The 17,522-nt window shown below is 43.0% G+C and overlaps 3 protein-coding genes across 3 annotated transcripts in view; all 3 read right to left on the bottom strand.

Annotated features, from left to right (window-relative positions):
* Window positions 1-10,410, bottom strand: part of LOC128405401 (retinol dehydrogenase 7-like) — a 54,702-nt gene extending 44,292 nt beyond the window's left edge. The window contains exon 1 of the mRNA XM_053371992.1: window positions 10,312-10,410. The gene's annotated coding sequence lies outside the window, so the exon portion shown is untranslated. The remainder of the gene's footprint in view (window positions 1-10,311) is intronic.
* Window positions 1-10,414, bottom strand: part of LOC128405409 (retinol dehydrogenase 7-like) — a 31,118-nt gene extending 20,704 nt beyond the window's left edge. The window contains exon 1 of the mRNA XM_053371998.1: window positions 10,312-10,414. The gene's annotated coding sequence lies outside the window, so the exon portion shown is untranslated. The remainder of the gene's footprint in view (window positions 1-10,311) is intronic.
* On the bottom strand, window positions 35-10,395 carry LOC128405421 (retinol dehydrogenase 16-like). Its single transcript, XM_053372019.1, has 5 exons — window positions 10,312-10,395; window positions 9,297-9,618; window positions 8,517-8,775; window positions 1,114-1,271; window positions 35-317 (listed from the first exon to the last, which is right to left on the bottom strand). The coding sequence occupies exons 2-5, from the start codon at window positions 9,607-9,609 to the stop codon at window positions 100-102; spliced, it is 948 nt and encodes a 315-aa protein (XP_053227994.1). The 5' UTR covers window positions 9,610-9,618; window positions 10,312-10,395; the 3' UTR covers window positions 35-99.
* Window positions 10,415-17,522: the final 7,108 nt, after the last annotated feature.

Genomic DNA, 17,522 nt, shown 5'->3' with positions numbered 1-17,522 from the left:
AAAATAAAAACATAAACATCAAGATGCAATTAGACTTGTATTCCATCCACAGCTTGTTGGCTCATTTGGACAACTGTAAAGGTTTTTCTTCAAAGGAGTCTATATAGCTTGAGCAGGTTTGGGCTGAATGCAGCTCATCACGAAGTCAACGATGGACGTTGGAAAGTAAGAGGCAGGAATGAACAAGAGCTTTGCATCCCAGCCTGCAGAGTAGCGAGTGCGAGGGTAGCAGGATGTCAGGGCATGTTCCATACAGTCAGTGACCAGGTGAAGCTTTCTGCTGGCAATGTTAACGGTATATTGGGCAATTTTGCAATCTGTGTGTGAGAAATATGAAACAAAACAGAAGTTAGTGCTGTAAATGTAGGAGGTAACCTAAATCTTTTGGGAGCTGAATGGACTGGTTGGCTTCTAGATACCTCTCCCTAGAAGAACTAAATCAAAGCAGATGCATCTGGAACTATTTTGGAGGCTTCAAAACAGAACACATTCTCAAAAGATTTAAATCTACAATGGATGAACCTGTCCATTTTGGTTTCTCTCAGTTTCAATATCTCCAAAATCTTTCAGTTTGGTTCTCCTCATTTCAGTTTATGGTTTTTGAAAGTCCTCAGCATTTCAGTTTTTGCAATACAGTGGTACCTCGGTTTAAAAACTTGATCCGTTCCGGAAGCCTGTTCTTAAACCCAAACCGTTCTTTCCCTAATGAGGCTTCCCACCACCGGTGCCCTTCCACCGTTCGGATTCCATTCTTAGACCAAGGTAAAGTTCTCAAACCAAGACACTATTTCCGGTTTTGTGGAATTTGTAAACCAAATCATTTTTAAACCGGGCTGTTCTTAAACTGAGGTACCACTGTATACACATTTTGGCAAACATTATTTCCTTGCATAGTGAATTTTTTTTATCGTGATCAATTTGCTTAGTGCATTTTTGTATATTATGTTCACTTTGTACACATAGTTAGTCTGGAGAACTTGTTGCTAAATCCAGAGGAGTTTGAATTCCTAAGCAGAGCTATGTATTGGTTAATATATTGCTTCTTGAAGTGTGAATTGGGTAAGTTTGCAGGAAAATGCAAACCATGCTGAAATCCCCTCCACGTCTACTCACAGTTCTCCAAGTACTGTTCCCCATAGACTTCTTTGATGTCAGATGGCACTCGGTTCCATACTGTCTTTAAATTCTCTAATGCTCTTGCGCCAATGGTTGTTCGGAAAGCACCAGGTTCAATAATGCTGACTTGGACTCCAAAAGGATGGAGCTCTTGCCTGAAATGCAGAGGAATAAAAGAAGAAACATCATTGCCTACTGAGTCATAGGAATGCAGGAATGCAGGTCAGGAACTTGGGTCCATGGCTAGGAACATCTTTCTTTTAAAAAAAAGAAAATTGAGGAGAAAGAAAAGATGGGAAATGCAGCTCTCGTGCAGGAGCCAGGATACGCCCTACCCAGGAGAGGATTGTGTATGACACAGCACCAGTTGTATTAAGAGACAGTCTTGAGGACATGCTTCAAAGTCTCGCTCATACATCAAATGCCTTCCTGAAGGGAGACCTTAACCTAGTGGAGGAAAGTTGCTGCAGAGAGCAAGGAGCCTTTTCTGCCAGGGCTGCTTCCCACCCTCCTCCCTGCAGCCTCTGCCATCTCTGCCCAGTCTCCTTGTTAAGAGGGAGAAGGCAGGTCACTTGCATCAAAGGAACAAGACCCTGTTCTTTGGGTTCTGGGACCCCGTGTTCTAAAAAAGGAGCAATTAAGGGTTTTACAAAACCTCCTTTGTGCAGAAGAAGATTACAGTGCAAACAACCCTGAGAAGATGCCACACAGAATTTATCTCCAAATGCTACACATTCATGGCTTAGTTGTCAGCATCCATGTATCCCTCCCTCCCTCCCTCCCTCTCTCTCTCTCTCTCTCTTTCTCTCTTGTTTATTAATTTTATGATAACAAAAAAAAAACCACAACACTCATCACAATCAAAAATGTAAACCATAAAACTTGATTGACTTCCCTCCACTCCGCCTCCTGGTTCCATTATTTTATACAGATTCATGCATATCCATAAAATCTTATATTCTTAATCCCATTTTAAAACCTTATTCATCTTATTACAAGTGACTTTTAGAAGTTCAACTAATGTAGAAACCTATACACAAAGCTTACAAAGTATGCATTAAACATTACCCCTTTAAAAAAATAAATCCATGTCCTTTCTTTCTTGGGTTTCAAATTATCTAATATGTCCTGCATAGTTCATTAATTTATTTTGCCAATATTCTTTATTTTCTTTGGTGGTGGCTTCTTCCTCCTACAGTGGTACCTCGACTTACAAACGCCTCAGGTTACAAACTCCGCTAACCTGGAAGAGTTACCTCGAGTTGAGAACTTTGCCCCAGGATTAGAACGGAAATTGTGTGCTGGCGGCACAGCAGCAGCAAGAGGCCCCATTAGCGAAAGCATGCCTCTAGTTAAGAACAGTTTCAGGTTAAGAATGTGGTCAAAAATGAGATGGCAAGACTTTCTTGGGCTCCGTGATCACTGCAGATGGTGACAGCAGCCACGAAATTAAAAGATGCCTGCTCCTTGGGAGAAAGGCGATGGCAAACCTAGACAACATCTTAAAAAGCAGAGACATCACCTTGCCAACAAAGGTCCGTAGTGTAAAAGCCATGGTTTTCCCAGTAGTGATGTATGAAAGCAAGAGCTGGACCATAAAGAAGGCTGATCGCCGAAGAATTGATGCTTTTGAATTATGGTGCTGGAGGAGACTCTTGAGAGTCCCATGGACAAAGTGGAGATTTGCCCCAAAACTTGTTCTGATCATAATGCTGTAAAGATGGAAATGAAATTGACGCCAATTGGTTCCTTTAAATGGAGGATGAACGATACTTTGTTTAGAAATGAAGAGGTGACCAAGAAGGCCCAAAAAACTCTAAGAGACTATTTCGAGATAAATATGAATACTACAGTGGAAAAAAGAGTAATTTGGGATGCAAGTAAAGCAGTTATGAGAGGATTTTTAATACAACAGAATGCAATTAAGAAGAGAACTCAGAATGAAAAAAAGGATAAAATCCTGGGGAAAATAAAGGAAGGAGAGAAGAAACTGAGAGCAAAACCAAAGTCACAGGAGATCCTGAAAGAGATAAAGTTATACCAAGTACAATATACGAAGCTGATGAATCAGGAAATAGAATGGAAGATCAAACAGATGAGGCAAAAGTCATTTGAATCGGCAAATAATTGTGGAAAATTGTTGGCCTGGCAAATGAGAAAAAGACAAAAACTCAATACTATTACGAATTTGGAAGTGGAAGGAAAGAATATACAGAACCCAGTGGAGATCAGGAAGTGTTTTCAGAGGTATTTCAAACAACTTTATACACAGGAGAAGCAGAAAGAAATGGACATTGATCGATTTTTGAAAATAAATGGACTACACAAAATCTCTCAGGAAAAACAGCTAATGTTGAATTACAAAATAACGGATCAGGAGGTGGAAGGGGCCATCCAGAACATGCAATTAGGTAAATCTCCAGCACCAGATGGTTTGACTTCAAGATATTACAGATCTTTGAAAGAATGGTTAATACAACCATTGAAGGAAGTCTGCAATGAAATATTGGAAGGGAGAAGGGCACCAGAGTCGTGGAAGGAAGCTTACATTACACTTATACCGAAAACAGAGACTGAAAAGACACAGCTCAAGAATTACCGCCCCATATCGCTGCTTAATGTGGATTACAAAATTTTTGCAGATGTTTTGGCTAAAAGATTAAAAAAATGTGTTAGTAGAAGAAATTCATAAAGACCAAGCGGGCTTTCTCTCGGGCAGACATTTGTCTGACAACATGAGGAATATAATTAATATTCTAGAAAAACTACAAGTGAATATCAATACTAAGGCAGTCTTGATATTTGTGGATACAGAGAAAGCCTTTGACAACATTTCTTGGAGTTTTATGAAGAAGAATCTACAGGGGATGGGGGTAGGTCAAGGTTTTGAAAATGGTATAGGTGCAATTTATTCAGAACAAAAGGCAAAATTAATTGTGAACAATGTAGTGACAGAAGAGTTTAAGATTGAGAAAGGGACACGACAAGGTTGCCCAATTTCTCCATTGCTCTTTATATCAGTCCTTGAGGTTTTGTTAAATATGATTAGAAAGGACCAAGAGGTTAAAGGTATACAAGTGGGAGCTAAACAGTACAAACTGAAAGCATTTGCTGATGACTTACTATTGACTTTACAGGAGCCAGAATCTAGTACTAAAAGGGTATTGGAACTGATTCAAGAATTCGGACAGGTAGCAGGTTTTAAGTTGAACAAGATGAAAACTAAGGTTTTAGAGAAAAACTTAACTGTGAATGAGAGAGAGAAGTTTCAGGAGGAGACAGGACCAACATTGGTTAAGAAAGTGAAATATTTAGGGGTTAACATGACTGCCAAAAATGTGAATTTATTTAAGGATAATTATGAAAAATTTTGGATTGAAGTGAAAAAGGATTTAGAAATATGGACAAATTTGAAGTTATCATTGTTAGGCCGAATTGCTGTGATAAAAATGAATGTGTTGCCAAGGATGTTGTTTTTGTTTCAAACATTGCAAATTTTGGATAAGATGGACTGTTTCAAGAAGTGGCAGAAAGATATTTCCAGATTTGTTTGGCAGGGCAAGAAGCCTCGAATAAAATTTGATATTAACTGATGCCAAAGAAAGAGGTGGATTTGCCCTGCCAGACCTTAAACTTTATTATGAATCAGCTGCTTTTTGCTGGCTGAGAGAATGGCTGCTTCTTGAAAACACTGACGTGTTGGATCTAGAAGGCTTCAATAATGCATTTGGCTGGCATGCATATTTGTGGTACGATAAGGTAAAAGCACATAAAGCGTTTAAAAATCATATTGTTAGAAAAGCATTGTTTAATGTTTGGATAAGATGCAAGGATTTGTTAGAAAAGAAAACCCCAAGATGGTTGTCACCAATGGGAGCGAAGGCACAGAAAAAACTCAATATGGAGGCCAAATGGCCGAAATATTGGGAAATTCTGGAACAAGATGGAGACAGAATAAAACTGCAGAGCTTTGAAAAATTGAAAAACAAAGTGCGAGATTGGCTCCATTATTACCAAATAATGGAGGCATACAAATTGGACAAAAAAGTTGGTTTCCAGGTGGAAAAATCAAAATTGGAAACAGAATTGTTAGATTCCAAAATCAAGAATTTGTCAAGAATGTATAAATTGCTGTTGAAATGGAACACTCAGGATGAAATGGTGAAATCAGCTATGATTAAATGGGCACAAGACATTGGACATAACATGATGGCTGACTGGGAACAGTTATGGACCACAGGTATGAAATTCACGGCATGTAATGCCTTAAGAGAAAACTTAATGAAAATTATTTATAGATGGTACATGACACCAGTCAAGCTTGCAAGAATTCACTATTTGCCCGACAATAAATGTTGGAAATGTAATGAGACTGAAGGTACATTCTTTCACCTTTGGTGGACATGCCCAAGGATTAAGACATTCTGGGAGATGATTTATAACGAAATGAAAAAGGTATTCAAATATACCTTCCTGAAGAAACCAGAGGCCTTTCTCCTGGGCATGGTTGGCCAATTGGTGCCAAAGAAGGATAGAACTTTTTTTATGTATGCAACAACAGCAGCAAGAATACTCATTGCGAAGTATTGGAAGACACAAGATTTACCCACCCGGGAAGAATGGCAGATGAAGTTGATGGACTATATGGAACTGGCGGAAATGACTGGCAGAATCTGAGACCAGGGAGAAGAGTCAGTGGAAGAAGACTGGAAAAAGTTTAAAGACTATTTATAGAAATACTGTAAAATTAATGAATGTTAGAAAAATGTTGGAATGAAGTTATATGGCTTTAGTAGAAATGTTATAAGGAATTAAGTATAAATAGATTAATAGAGTATTAAAGGAAAAAATAAGGTTAGAATATGTTAAGATAATTATAGGATAGAAAACAGAGGAAGATGGAAAGGAATTGCTGAAACAATTAATAGAAGTGGAATACAAAAAGGGAGGTGTGAAGAGGTCATTGAAATAAGTGAATGAAAGATAAGATATTGAAATTGTTTGATGTGTTTTAAACTGTTTTTGTTTTGTTTTGTTAGTTTAATGTGTTAGTGTTATGTAGTGTTTTTGTATTGTATTGTATTGTATTGTATTGTATTTGTATTGTATTGTATTGTATTGTTCATTTTTTTGTAGTGTTTAAATTGTTGGAAAAGTAATAAATATTATTTTTTAAAAAAGAGAGAGAGTCCCATGGACTGCAAGAAGATCAAACGTATCCATTCTTAAGGAAATCAGCCCTGAGTGCTCACTGGAAGGACAGATCGTGAAGCTGAGGCTCCAATACTTTGGCCACCTCATGCGAAGAGAAGACTCCCTGGAAAAGACCCTGATGTTGGGAAAGATTGAGGGCACAAGAAGAAGGGGACGACAGAGGATGAGATGGTTAGACAGTGTTCTCAAAGCTACAAACATGAGTCTGACCAAACTGCGGGAGGCAGTGGAAGACAGGAGTGCCCGGCGTGCTCTGGTCCATGGGGTCACGAAGAGTCGCACACGACTAAACGACTAAACAACAACAAACTAGAGGAACCACGGTATAGGGATGGGTTGGTCTTGGCCTGGCATCCACTCTCCAGTGCAGGAACAGAGTATTTTGCTCAATAAATCCATTAAGTCCTGTGCCTTCCAAAATTATAGTGTCTGTTTTTTTAACGAAAAAGATTTTCCACATTCTCTTCAAATCTTTATATGTCACTTCCCAGGTCTTCTTAATAACTTTACATTGCCACCACATATAGTAGCCTCCCATACCTTTTGCCCTCCCTTCCTGTTTTGTCTCCATCACAGTCAAATCCTCCCAAATCCATTCACACAAGGTGCCATTTTTGTCATGGACCACCCTTACTTTCCCTTGCATTTTCCTCCAACCTCCCACCTCAGCCCTTCCCACCTTGGTGGCTTGTACATTCACCACTTTAAATTGTCTCACAGCCTCTGAGAGTAAATTAGTATTTTCCCAAATTTGACAAGCTGCCTTATCAACACTTTCCACTGTCCATCTGCCATATCACGGAAACCTGGACGTTGGCATCAATGTATCTCAAAAGAGGATGGAGTGTGTTGACTATTTGCAGTTTAGTAGCGCTACAGAGAGCTTGCTGGGGAGACCATGCATAACAAGGAACTCAAAAATAACAAAACAAAAACTCCTTTTACACTAAAGATAACAACAACAAACATGACCCAACCACCAACCCATCCCCCAGGGTAATGGGAGAGCTAGGTGCTGCTCCTTATATACTATACCCAATTGCTGACACAGCTTAATTAACACGACTTAGTAGCATCTGCTATGTTTCACAGCTGTAAAGCTGGGTCTCGTTATTTTGCTGTGGCCCTTGCTCTGGCCCCTTAAAGACATACACATCGGGTGGAACAATGATGAACCTGCACATTTAAAGAAACCATTCAACAGAGTGTGCCTCTGCGGGTGAAGTCAAACCGCAGTGTTAGCAGTGACCTCCCTGCTACGTGAGCCTGGGCAGTGCATATGTGCAGATAACTGCTCAGTCCTACATCTTGATACTTAAGTGGTACGTAAATAGTTGGAAAAAGCACACACTTTTCAACATGGTAATCAACATTTCTATAAAGCATGTTGGGCCCAAACTATTCTAAGGAAAACAGGGGGACATCCATAGCATGTTCACCATTAATGAGTAGGTCCTGGACTGAGAGCCACACATCCAATTGTGGGCTTGTGATTTGAAACGTTTGGTTCAAGGCCAGATGTGGGCATGACCTGTGCCTGGATACCTTCTTTTTTCTTTTTCTTTTTTTGAAAAGTTTTTATTATTAAAATAATTCAGCATTAATACACACATATTGCGAATATACAAGCGTACAAACATACATTTCATACAATCCTTAAAAATGTTCAAACATACCTACACTCAATCCCACAGATAATTCCTTTTCCCATCACCATCCACCACCCCTCACCCCACCTTTGTGTTAGACTTCCAATCTACTCAATTGCAATTTCTATCCACTTCTGTTACTTTCTTTCACACACCTTTAACCTAATTTCATGCTTCTTTTTCTATTACACATTGTTATCCATCTTAGTATTTCAGTATTTAAAACGGAACTTGTTTATTCTAATAGGAGTTCTGATTTTGCAAGTATCCTTTAGACACCTTCCAGTCCCTGTCTATCCTCTCTTTTGAGCTCCTTCCTAGATACATTCATCTCAAGTTGTGCGAGTCTTGGGCAAAGCCCTGGGCAGCTGCCATATTTCCCAGCTCTTTCTTCCCTGCAGCCCACTTTCCCCAGACTTGGCAACTAAACCAGGAGGACTCGCATCAGCCACTTCCAGCCTGGCAAGTGGTTAGGGAGTGTGGCAGATGTTGCACTAAAGTAAGCAAAAGAAGACATTAAAGAGCTGCTGTTTTTACCTCAGGCTGTCAGAGAAGGCTTCCACACCAAACTTGGATGGGCAGTAACCACCTCCAAAGGCTACCAGTCGTCCATTCGCACTGGAGATGTTGACCACCCTCCCTCTGGCTCTCCTCACCAGAGGCACCATGTGTAGCGTCACATCAATCATCCCAAGAAGGTTGACATTGATCACCTTTGCAAAGTCATCTTTGGTCAGCCATTCGTTGGGACCTGATGGTAGAGCTGTGCCTGCGTTGTTCACCAAGCCCCAAAGCCCTGTGAGAAAGAACGTATGTTTTTCCTATTAGCAACCGTAACCTACATGAATTTAGCTGCGTATCTCACTGGATTTAGGGTAACTGGAGGGAGGGAGTTAGGGAAAGGGGGAGAGAAAGAGAGAGAAATGGAAAGTGGACAGGCAGGAGAGAGGCAGCAGCTCTGGTAGAGATGGGAGGGAGCTGAGCTCAGCAGAAGAGGAGGAGGGGGAAAGAAAGCAAGGCAGACATAAGGGACAACTGACTTTCGGGGTTGGTGTGTTGTGTGACAAGCACACAGAGTGCAATGAGATTGAGTGTTCGGGGGGAGGGGAGACTCGGTTAATTTCATTGTAGACAGGTTGTACATTGACCATAAAGGTATTATTATTATTATTAGGCTTATTCTTCCTTTCACACGTTGTGAGCCACTTTGGGCACAATTATGTGAGGAAAGTGGCCTACAAATGAATACAGAGAGGCATTCTAATCCCCCGTCCCACCAATAGCACAGAGGCAGCACAAGGAAGATAAGAGATTCACCTTTGTTCCCAATGCACCCTTTCACCCACTCCGTCGCTGCCGCCACACTCTCTGTACTGGTGACATCCAGAATGGTGGTTTTCAAGCGTTCTGAGGTGGCCTTGCCCAGCTGCTCTGCCCCCTTCTGCGTGAGACAGGCTGCCAGCACCCGCAGGCCCCGGGCATCCAGCTGCCTGGCCAGTAGGTTTCCAAAGCCAGAGTCACACCCCGTGATGAAGACATATTTCTCCATCAGGTTCTCCACCGTCTGTCTCTCTTGGTACCATCGGCGAAGGAAGTAAAGCCCCAGCAGGGCAGCCAGGTAGACCCACATGGCTGAAACCTGCAGGGAAGAAACTTGCAAGAGTGAGGGCACACACCTAGCAGGACTTGGAGGGGCAAAAGTCGAATCCCTACTCCACCACAGAGCTCAGCGGGAGACCTTTTATGTTGCCACTGCTGAATTTCACCTCCTTTGCAGTGTTGTTGAGGGACAGGAGAATTTTTGTATGGTGCAATGAGCTGCTTGGAGCAGAGGCAGGTTAATGAAAAACAGGTCTAGCAAGCTGATCAGAAGATAACCTAATGACTTGCATGTACCTTTTAAAGTGATGAACTTTTTCTGGAAATGTTTCTGGGCCTTTAAAGGGTGCCCAGGAAGAAGAAATTCAGGAAGTGAAGTTTCCTCTCTCCCCCAGCCTGAAGCTTGAGAAAAGTGTCACCTACTGAATATTAGCTTGAAAGAAAGTTGTTATAAGCACATGTTAGTGGAGACAGGAAGTTACTATCAAGTATAATTGAAAAGGGAAGATTTAGGTAGGTAGCCGTGTGGGTCTCACACAGTCAAAAAAAAAAAAATGTTCAGTAGCTCCTTATAGACCAACTAGGTTTGTTCTGGAATAAACTTCCCTGTGTCTGCACACTTCTTCAGATACACATCCACACGAAAGCTTATACCAAAACAAACTTAGTTGGTCTATAAGGTGCTACTGGACAATTTCTATTTTATTTTATTTTGAAAAGGGAAGAGACAGACCTGCAGCTGGTTAGAGGAAAGGCTCTCAGCTTCAGTTGTGTGGCAGGAAAAGCAATGCTTTCTTCTCCCGTTTACAGTTGCTCCTTATCTGCCTGCTGCTGTTTTTCATACTCCACTGGTTGCAAAGGGAGCTCCTCCCTTCTGGTAAGGATTGGCGAAACTTAACTGCCTTCTTTAAATTAATTGGGAAATCTGTTGGTGAGCGAAACATACCAAATTCCTCCCACTGCAGAGCTCTGTGCCACAGATTCAGCCACTTTCCCCTGTGTCCTGTTCATGTATGGATAGAGCAAATAAATCTTTTTTCTACAGCAGGAAGAAAGCCTGGGGTTGAGAGTATCTTTCTTGCAGAAGCACATCCCTCCTGCTGATAGAAAGATGGGCAGAGTGCTTGCAAAATTACATTTCACCTAGAGTAGGAAGGGTGAGGCTAGACCCGGCCAGCTTGCTTTGGTGCTTGAATTCTAGTACATATATATATATATATATATATATATATATATATATATATATATACACACACTCTCTCCACCCTCCCCGGCCAAGACTATACACACTCTCCACCCTCCCCGGCCAAGACTGGGCTCAAGGCGTCTAACATAAGGTATAAAAACAATTGATTAAAATACAACTTAAAAATAGGATTCAAGTACAACTTAAAATGCAGCCTCATTTCAGTGGAAGCCCAGATCAAAAACTGTTTAGGGGGAGAAAACATCAAATCTTCACCAAGGCCAACTATCCAGACTGGTCCTACATGGGCCAGAAAAAAGTAAGGGAAATCCCCAAATAGGAGTTCCATCACAGAAGGAAAAGGAAAGAGGGGGAGGGGTCAGGCTGATTCCAAGCCAAAGGCCAGGCAGAACATCTCTGTCTTACAGGCCCTGCGGAAAGAAATCAGATCCCGCAGGGCCCTGGTCTCATGAGACACAGCGTTCCACCAGCGTTGAAAAGGCCCTGGCCCTGGTTGAGGCCAATCTGACTTCCTTAGGGCCCGGGACCTCTAGAGTGTTGCTATTTATGGACCTTAAGGTCCTCCACGGGGCATACCAGGAGAGGCGGTCCCGTAGGTTTCCTTTCTGCTGCTGGTGTGCAGAAAGAGTGGTTAGAATGATTTGCAACCTGCATATTAGAAATAAACTAATTAAATATTAGACCTGTAACAACACAGGAGGCAAATTTAATCTTCTGGGGAAAGATTGCTTTTTGGGCATCTCTTCCTATCAGTTGCAGAGCTTCATGTTCTGGCACTGGGGGGCAAAGAGTAGACGGGGTCCTGGGGGCGTGGTGCCCACCTGGGGCAGGGGGGCAGCCGCGATGGCACCCCACCGGGATTGCGCTGCCAGGGGCAGCGCACTCCCCCCCCACTCCTCTTCCTCCGCCAGTGCTCCCTATGATAGCTAAATCAAATGAGGAACATCTGGAACTATTTTGGATGCCAAAGAAAAGAACTTTCCACATGGCTAAATTTTTGTCAGTTCGCTTAGTTTACATAGTGTGGATGTCAATAACTTGGAGTGCTGAAACCATTCAGAACTGAAAGGAGTGATAAAGGGGAGTTCTTTAAGCAGAGGCTTGACAACCATATGTCAGGAGTGCTCTGATGGTGTTTCCTGCTTGGCAGGGGGTTGGACTCGATGGCCCTTGTGGTCTCTTCCAACTCTATGATTCTATGATTCTATGGCATGATAGACAGATGATAGATGATATAGATAGATAGATAGATAGATAGATAGATAGATAGAGAATAGAGATATAGATCAGGGGTGTCAAGCTCAAATTCATAGGGGGCCGCATCAGCAGTTTGGTCACCCTCAAAGGGCCGGTTGTAAAATAAGACAAACCGGCTTGTCTCCATTAATCACAAACATGTATTCACTTTCCCATCTCTCCTGAAATTGCCTTCCCTCTGCATCAACTTTTCTTTTCTTGGACATTTTTGGGTTATTTGATTGTAGTTTATGGTCGCTATACCACTGTAAAGTGACACGGAAGTGGTCAGTATATCCAAAGTTTACCACTCAGACTTTTAAGCAGAATAATAAGCAGACCCTCCCCCCTAATAAGCAGACCCCCCTCCTCCCCCACATACATCATATGTACTTACAGTACAGGAGAGAAGGGTTCAGGCAGCCGTTGGATCTGTAACATCACAGGATGGCATGCGCTCAATATAAAAACAAGTGGAGGTTTCCTGAATGCATGTAAAGTGGAGGTTTCCTGTGTAGAACGGCCGGCGCCGCTAGAGGGCAGACGTTCTCTGGCTTGTAGGCTGCCGCGCATGCGCTGAAGAGGCGGCTTTCTTGTGTCAAAAAAAAAAGCGAGAATAAAAGGTGAAGGCTGGCGGCCGGCAGCGGCTACACGGGCCACATGACGAGGTCTGGCGGGCGGGATTCGGCCCGCGGGCCTTGTGTTTGACACCCGTGATATAGATGATAGATAGATAAATTTTTATTTGTGTCCCACCCTCCCTGGCCGGAGCTGGGCTGAGGGCAGCTAGCATCATGAAACTAAGATGGTATACAAAGAACATAAGAACATAAAAACAGGCAATCAATTAGTTAAAATGCATCTTAAAATTAGTTCAGAAGCAAATTAAAATCTGGACAGATAGCATCCACGGGTAAAATTGAGAGTGTCCATTTGGTCTGAAGTTCCACAGTTTAATGTATTTTTTTCCTAAGTAAATGAGTGGTAAAGCATTGCAGTTTCAGACAATAGTTCAGAATAATAATAATAAATCACTTCTCCTTAAGGTACTGATGACCAAATCTGCCTCTCATTAGGATCCTAAAATATGCAATTAGACTTGTATTCCATCCACAGCTTGTTGGCTCATTTCGACAACTGTGTAATGCCCAATGGTTATGCCTCCCCATCGACCACCCAGCCCTGGTAATCCTGAGGCAGCAGTGAGTTCTTTGGATCTCAAACTTTTAGGCAGTAGAAGGAAGCTTTATTAACTACTATCACAATAAGCAAAGAAACAGCAACAGGTGCTAATATACAATTAAAGTACAGTCGTACCTTGGTTGCCAAACGCTTTGGAACTTGTACATTTCGGCTCCTGAACAATCAAAACCGGAATGATTTTCAAACATCTGGTGCGGCTTCCGATTGGCTTCTGATTGGCTTCAGGAGCTTCCTGCAGCCAATCAGAAGCCACGCTTTGGTTTCTGAACGTTTTGGAAGTTGAACGGACTTCCGTAACGGAAGGCACAAACACCCCTGGCAGGACGTGGAGGAGGATATTTCTAATTCCTGCTCCACCAAGAAGTTCACTAGAAGACTTTTTATGTTGCCACTGCTCTATTTAGCCTCCCTCACAGTGTTATTGTGGGAAAGGAGAAATTTTGCATTATGCAATGAGCTGCTTGGAGCAGAGGCAAGCTAAAATAATAGCTCTAGCTAGCTGCTTATTAACTGAACAACTAAATAAAGTGGAACAGGATAATCCTATTTACATCTATAGACATAAGCAACACTGAGCTCAAATATTGTGCAAGCTCAGCATTAGCATCCAACAGCTTATACCTTATTTCACCATCACTGCACCACATTTTGCACTTGCTCAAGGTCCAATCCCCAATTTGTCCAGAGTGAAGCTTGACACAAAGTCCAAGCATTGGTTGTATAACACAAAGGACACCAAAGTTCAGGAACAACACCCCATCAACCGCCAGCAGTTGAAAGTTCTATAGAGGAAGTAAGAAACTCATAAAAATAATTGTTCAGTCTTTGATTTTTCATTGCTATGTTTGATCTTAGTATTGCTGGAGATCCAAAATGACTCCAGAGGCTTCTCCTACACTGCAAATGCTGACTAATCGGTTTGAGGTCCTGCAACAGCTTGTCAGTTAAAGTTAAAATCTTGCAGCATTGATTATGATAACTTGTATCTGTGCTTTTTGAATCTGGTTGATCAGTGGACATTATCAGACAGGAACATTTATCTTCATACAAAATGAAGTTTCACTGTGTGACTTCACAGAACAAGCTGCTGTCAAAGGCACAAAGCAATAATCTTTCAGGTTATTTGGCAATCCTAGCAGCTCTTGACAGAGGTTGAATTAAGGTGACCCCATGGAATTCCTTCCCCATTCATTGCCTTACTGATTTTAGCTTTTTCTAATACTTTTTAAAGTTGTGTTCTGAGGCCAAAGGAAAAGGACTGGACCCTGATAAAAATACCGTATTTTTCGCTCCACAAGGCACACCTGACCATAAGGCGCATCTAGTTTTTAGAGGAGGAAAACACACACAAAAACATTCTGAATCAATTTAAAGCAGCAAAGCGGGCGGCTCCTGTCCGCTTTGCTGCTTTAAAGCAAGCCTCAGAGGAGGGAAGGAAGGGGAACCATGGCTTAACTAAGTCCAGTTAATAATGCTGAGCCTGACTTTATATGCATCTCAAAGCCCCTGACATATATACATTATAACGACAAGCCAAGAAAGGCCTCCTGCAGAGGAGGAGGGGAGGAGAAGGGATGGAGCCATCAGAGCTCAATGGAGAAGATCCCAAGTTCAGTCCTTGAAAGCTTCTCCGGGTAGGGCTGAGGGTGTGTCTCCTGAAACCCTGGTGAGCCTCTGCCCATCAGTCAAGACAAAACTGAGCCCAATGGGCTCACGGGTCCTGATGTGGTACAGGGAAGGTCCCTCTGTTCCTGTTTAACTTAGCCCTTTCTTCAGAACCATGAGGACTACAATCTTAGTTTGTTTTTAAAGGAAACAGCTGTAACCTCAGTGGCTTTGCATGCAGAACACCACAGGTTCAATCCCCGGCTTCTCCAGGCCTGAAACTCTGGCAAACTGCTCCCAGTCAGTGTTGACATTACTAAGCTAGATGGAGTAGTGGGTCCGACTCCTTATAGGGCAGCTTCCTAGGTTCCCATTTATGCTTCAGATCTGAGTGTGAGGCTTGCTGTCACGTTTAGTGTCGAGAGGGTGGTTCTTTGCACAACTGGAAGATGGAACTTTGAAGTGTCAGGCATAGCTCTAATGGCTTTAGCCCAAACGTAGCAGAGTTTTCCTGCACAGCGAAGAAGCTAGTTGAGGTGGAAATGACTAGTCAGCTAGACTCAGAATAACTATTTACAGGATTTATTAGAAGGAAAAATAAAACCAGCAGAGTTTCTGCATACAAAACAAAGCAAAATAAATCCTTTCTTTCTCTCTCTCTCAACCATACACAGCACTCCTACTCCTAACACACCCAACATCACACTGTGCTAGCAATCCCTAGATAACAGAGTTGAGTGCTGGTCGTTAACCAATCAGAGTAAGTAGTTTCTAGGTCAAGCAGACCTGGGCTTTCTGCCAAGAGTAAATTGACACTGCCTTGAGTTAATTGTGCGAAGCCAGAATCTGTAAGTTTCCCATGAGAACCAATTAACAGAAACTGAACAGTTATGTACTAAAGTTCTCACCCTGGGCCAGCAGGGGGATACTGTAGATAGTTATGCAAATAAGGGATCGAAAGTGACGTTCAGTGATTGGATAGTTTTAGAAAATTGTTACAGTTACGTTGTACTGGAGCTCTATATCAGCAGGCTGACTGAACCCTTCAGTTCAGTTCAGTTCTGTCCTGGCCTGTGAATAAACAAGAGCTGTTGAAGAATCGCTGTGTCGTCTGATATGTTCACCCATAACTTAACACTAGCGACGAAGGTGGGATCGATGGACATCAGAGCACAGCCAGATGTGGCCACCCTCTGAGCTGAGCTGAATCACTGAGCTAAATCACTGAGCGAAATCACTGAACAGAACCAATTCATGGCAGGCAGAAATCTTGGGCGGCTTTGGTGCGTAGTGGTTGTGGAGTTTCTCTTTAATCATGTCCCACGGCGCTGCCTGGACTGCTACAGGCGCAACCAATGCTTGGGCTGTCTCAAACACCTCAGGCCCACAGAGGCTGAGGAATAGGCCCTGCTTACGCTCCTGTGATACTTCCATCAACTCGTCGGCTTGGAGGTAGCAGTCGAACCGAGCGAGGTAGGAGTCCCATGATTCAGAGGCTGGCGCAAACGGCGGTAGAGGCACAAGTGAAGCCATGATTCCGATGCCGGCGTATTGAAATATTGCTTCAAAGCAAGCCACGGAGGAGGGAAGGAAGCAGAGCCATGGATCCTCTGCTCGCAACTGCAGTGGATTCCCTCCACTTTGAAGCAGCAAAGTGGGATAGGAGCTGCTTACACGAGTGTAAGCTGCTCCCCTCCCACTTTGCTGCTTCAAAGATAGCCCGGGAGAAGGGAATCCGCTGCAGCCATGAGCAGTGGAGGATCCATAGGTCCCCTTCCTCCCCTCCTCCATGGTTGCTTTGAAGCAGGAAAGTGTAAGCGGCTCCCCTCCAACTTTGCTGCTTCAAAGCGAGCCACAGAGGAGGGAGGGAGGGACAGAATCCCCTTCCCTCTCTCCTCCCCGGCTCAGCTCAGCAGCAGCGGCTCTTGCTTACTTCACTCTATAAGACGTACAGACATTTCCCCTTTGGGGGGAGTGCATCCTATGGAGTGAAAAATACGGTAAGACACGAGGCTTTGACTGGCAAGGCTCTCGGAGGAAGTACGTTAACCACACCCCCATCCAGGCCATTTTATTAACAAAAGAACCCTTCACACAGTGTTCGAAAGAACCAATCAGATTTCCTCTGAGCATTTCAACAAACCCCACGTGGGGACAAAGTTAAACTACAAACACTAATTAAGCATGCATACTTTTGGGGTAAATAAATTGAGAACAACAAAGGAGTGCATCTGGCAACCCTGGAGGTGATAGACAAGAAATATACATGATAAGAAGGATGGCCAGGACTTCCGGTTTGGGATCGCAAGCAGCAGGGAGCGCGGAAAAGCCGCTGAGAGCTTTTCCGAGCTTCACGGGGGCTCGGGGGCGACGCAAAGGCACTGCGACCCCCAAAATCTCAAGGGGGGCACCCTTGAGGGATAAGCTATCCAGCAGCGTTGGAGGAGTCTCGAAGTTTTTTCGGGTTTTTTTTTAAGAGACCCGAAGACAACGGGACTGAGAAACGCAAACGGTAAGCTCTGCGGACCCCGTGTAGCGATGCCTCTAGCTCCTACTGAAAAAGCGACAAACCTCCGTAACTTTAAGAACAGAACCCTCAATGCTGTGGCAGAAACGATGTGTTAAAAATTTCAAGCCAACACCAAGAGGGTCTCTGGATGTATAAGGATTTAAGTGAGGAACCCGACTTGTTC

This window comes from Podarcis raffonei, chromosome 2 (genome assembly GCF_027172205.1).
Source record: "Podarcis raffonei isolate rPodRaf1 chromosome 2, rPodRaf1.pri, whole genome shotgun sequence".
NCBI classification, from domain to species: domain Eukaryota; kingdom Metazoa; phylum Chordata; class Lepidosauria; order Squamata; family Lacertidae; genus Podarcis; species Podarcis raffonei.
The sequence above is the reverse complement of the archived record's forward strand: the minus strand, read 5'-3'. Positions and strand labels throughout refer to the sequence as shown.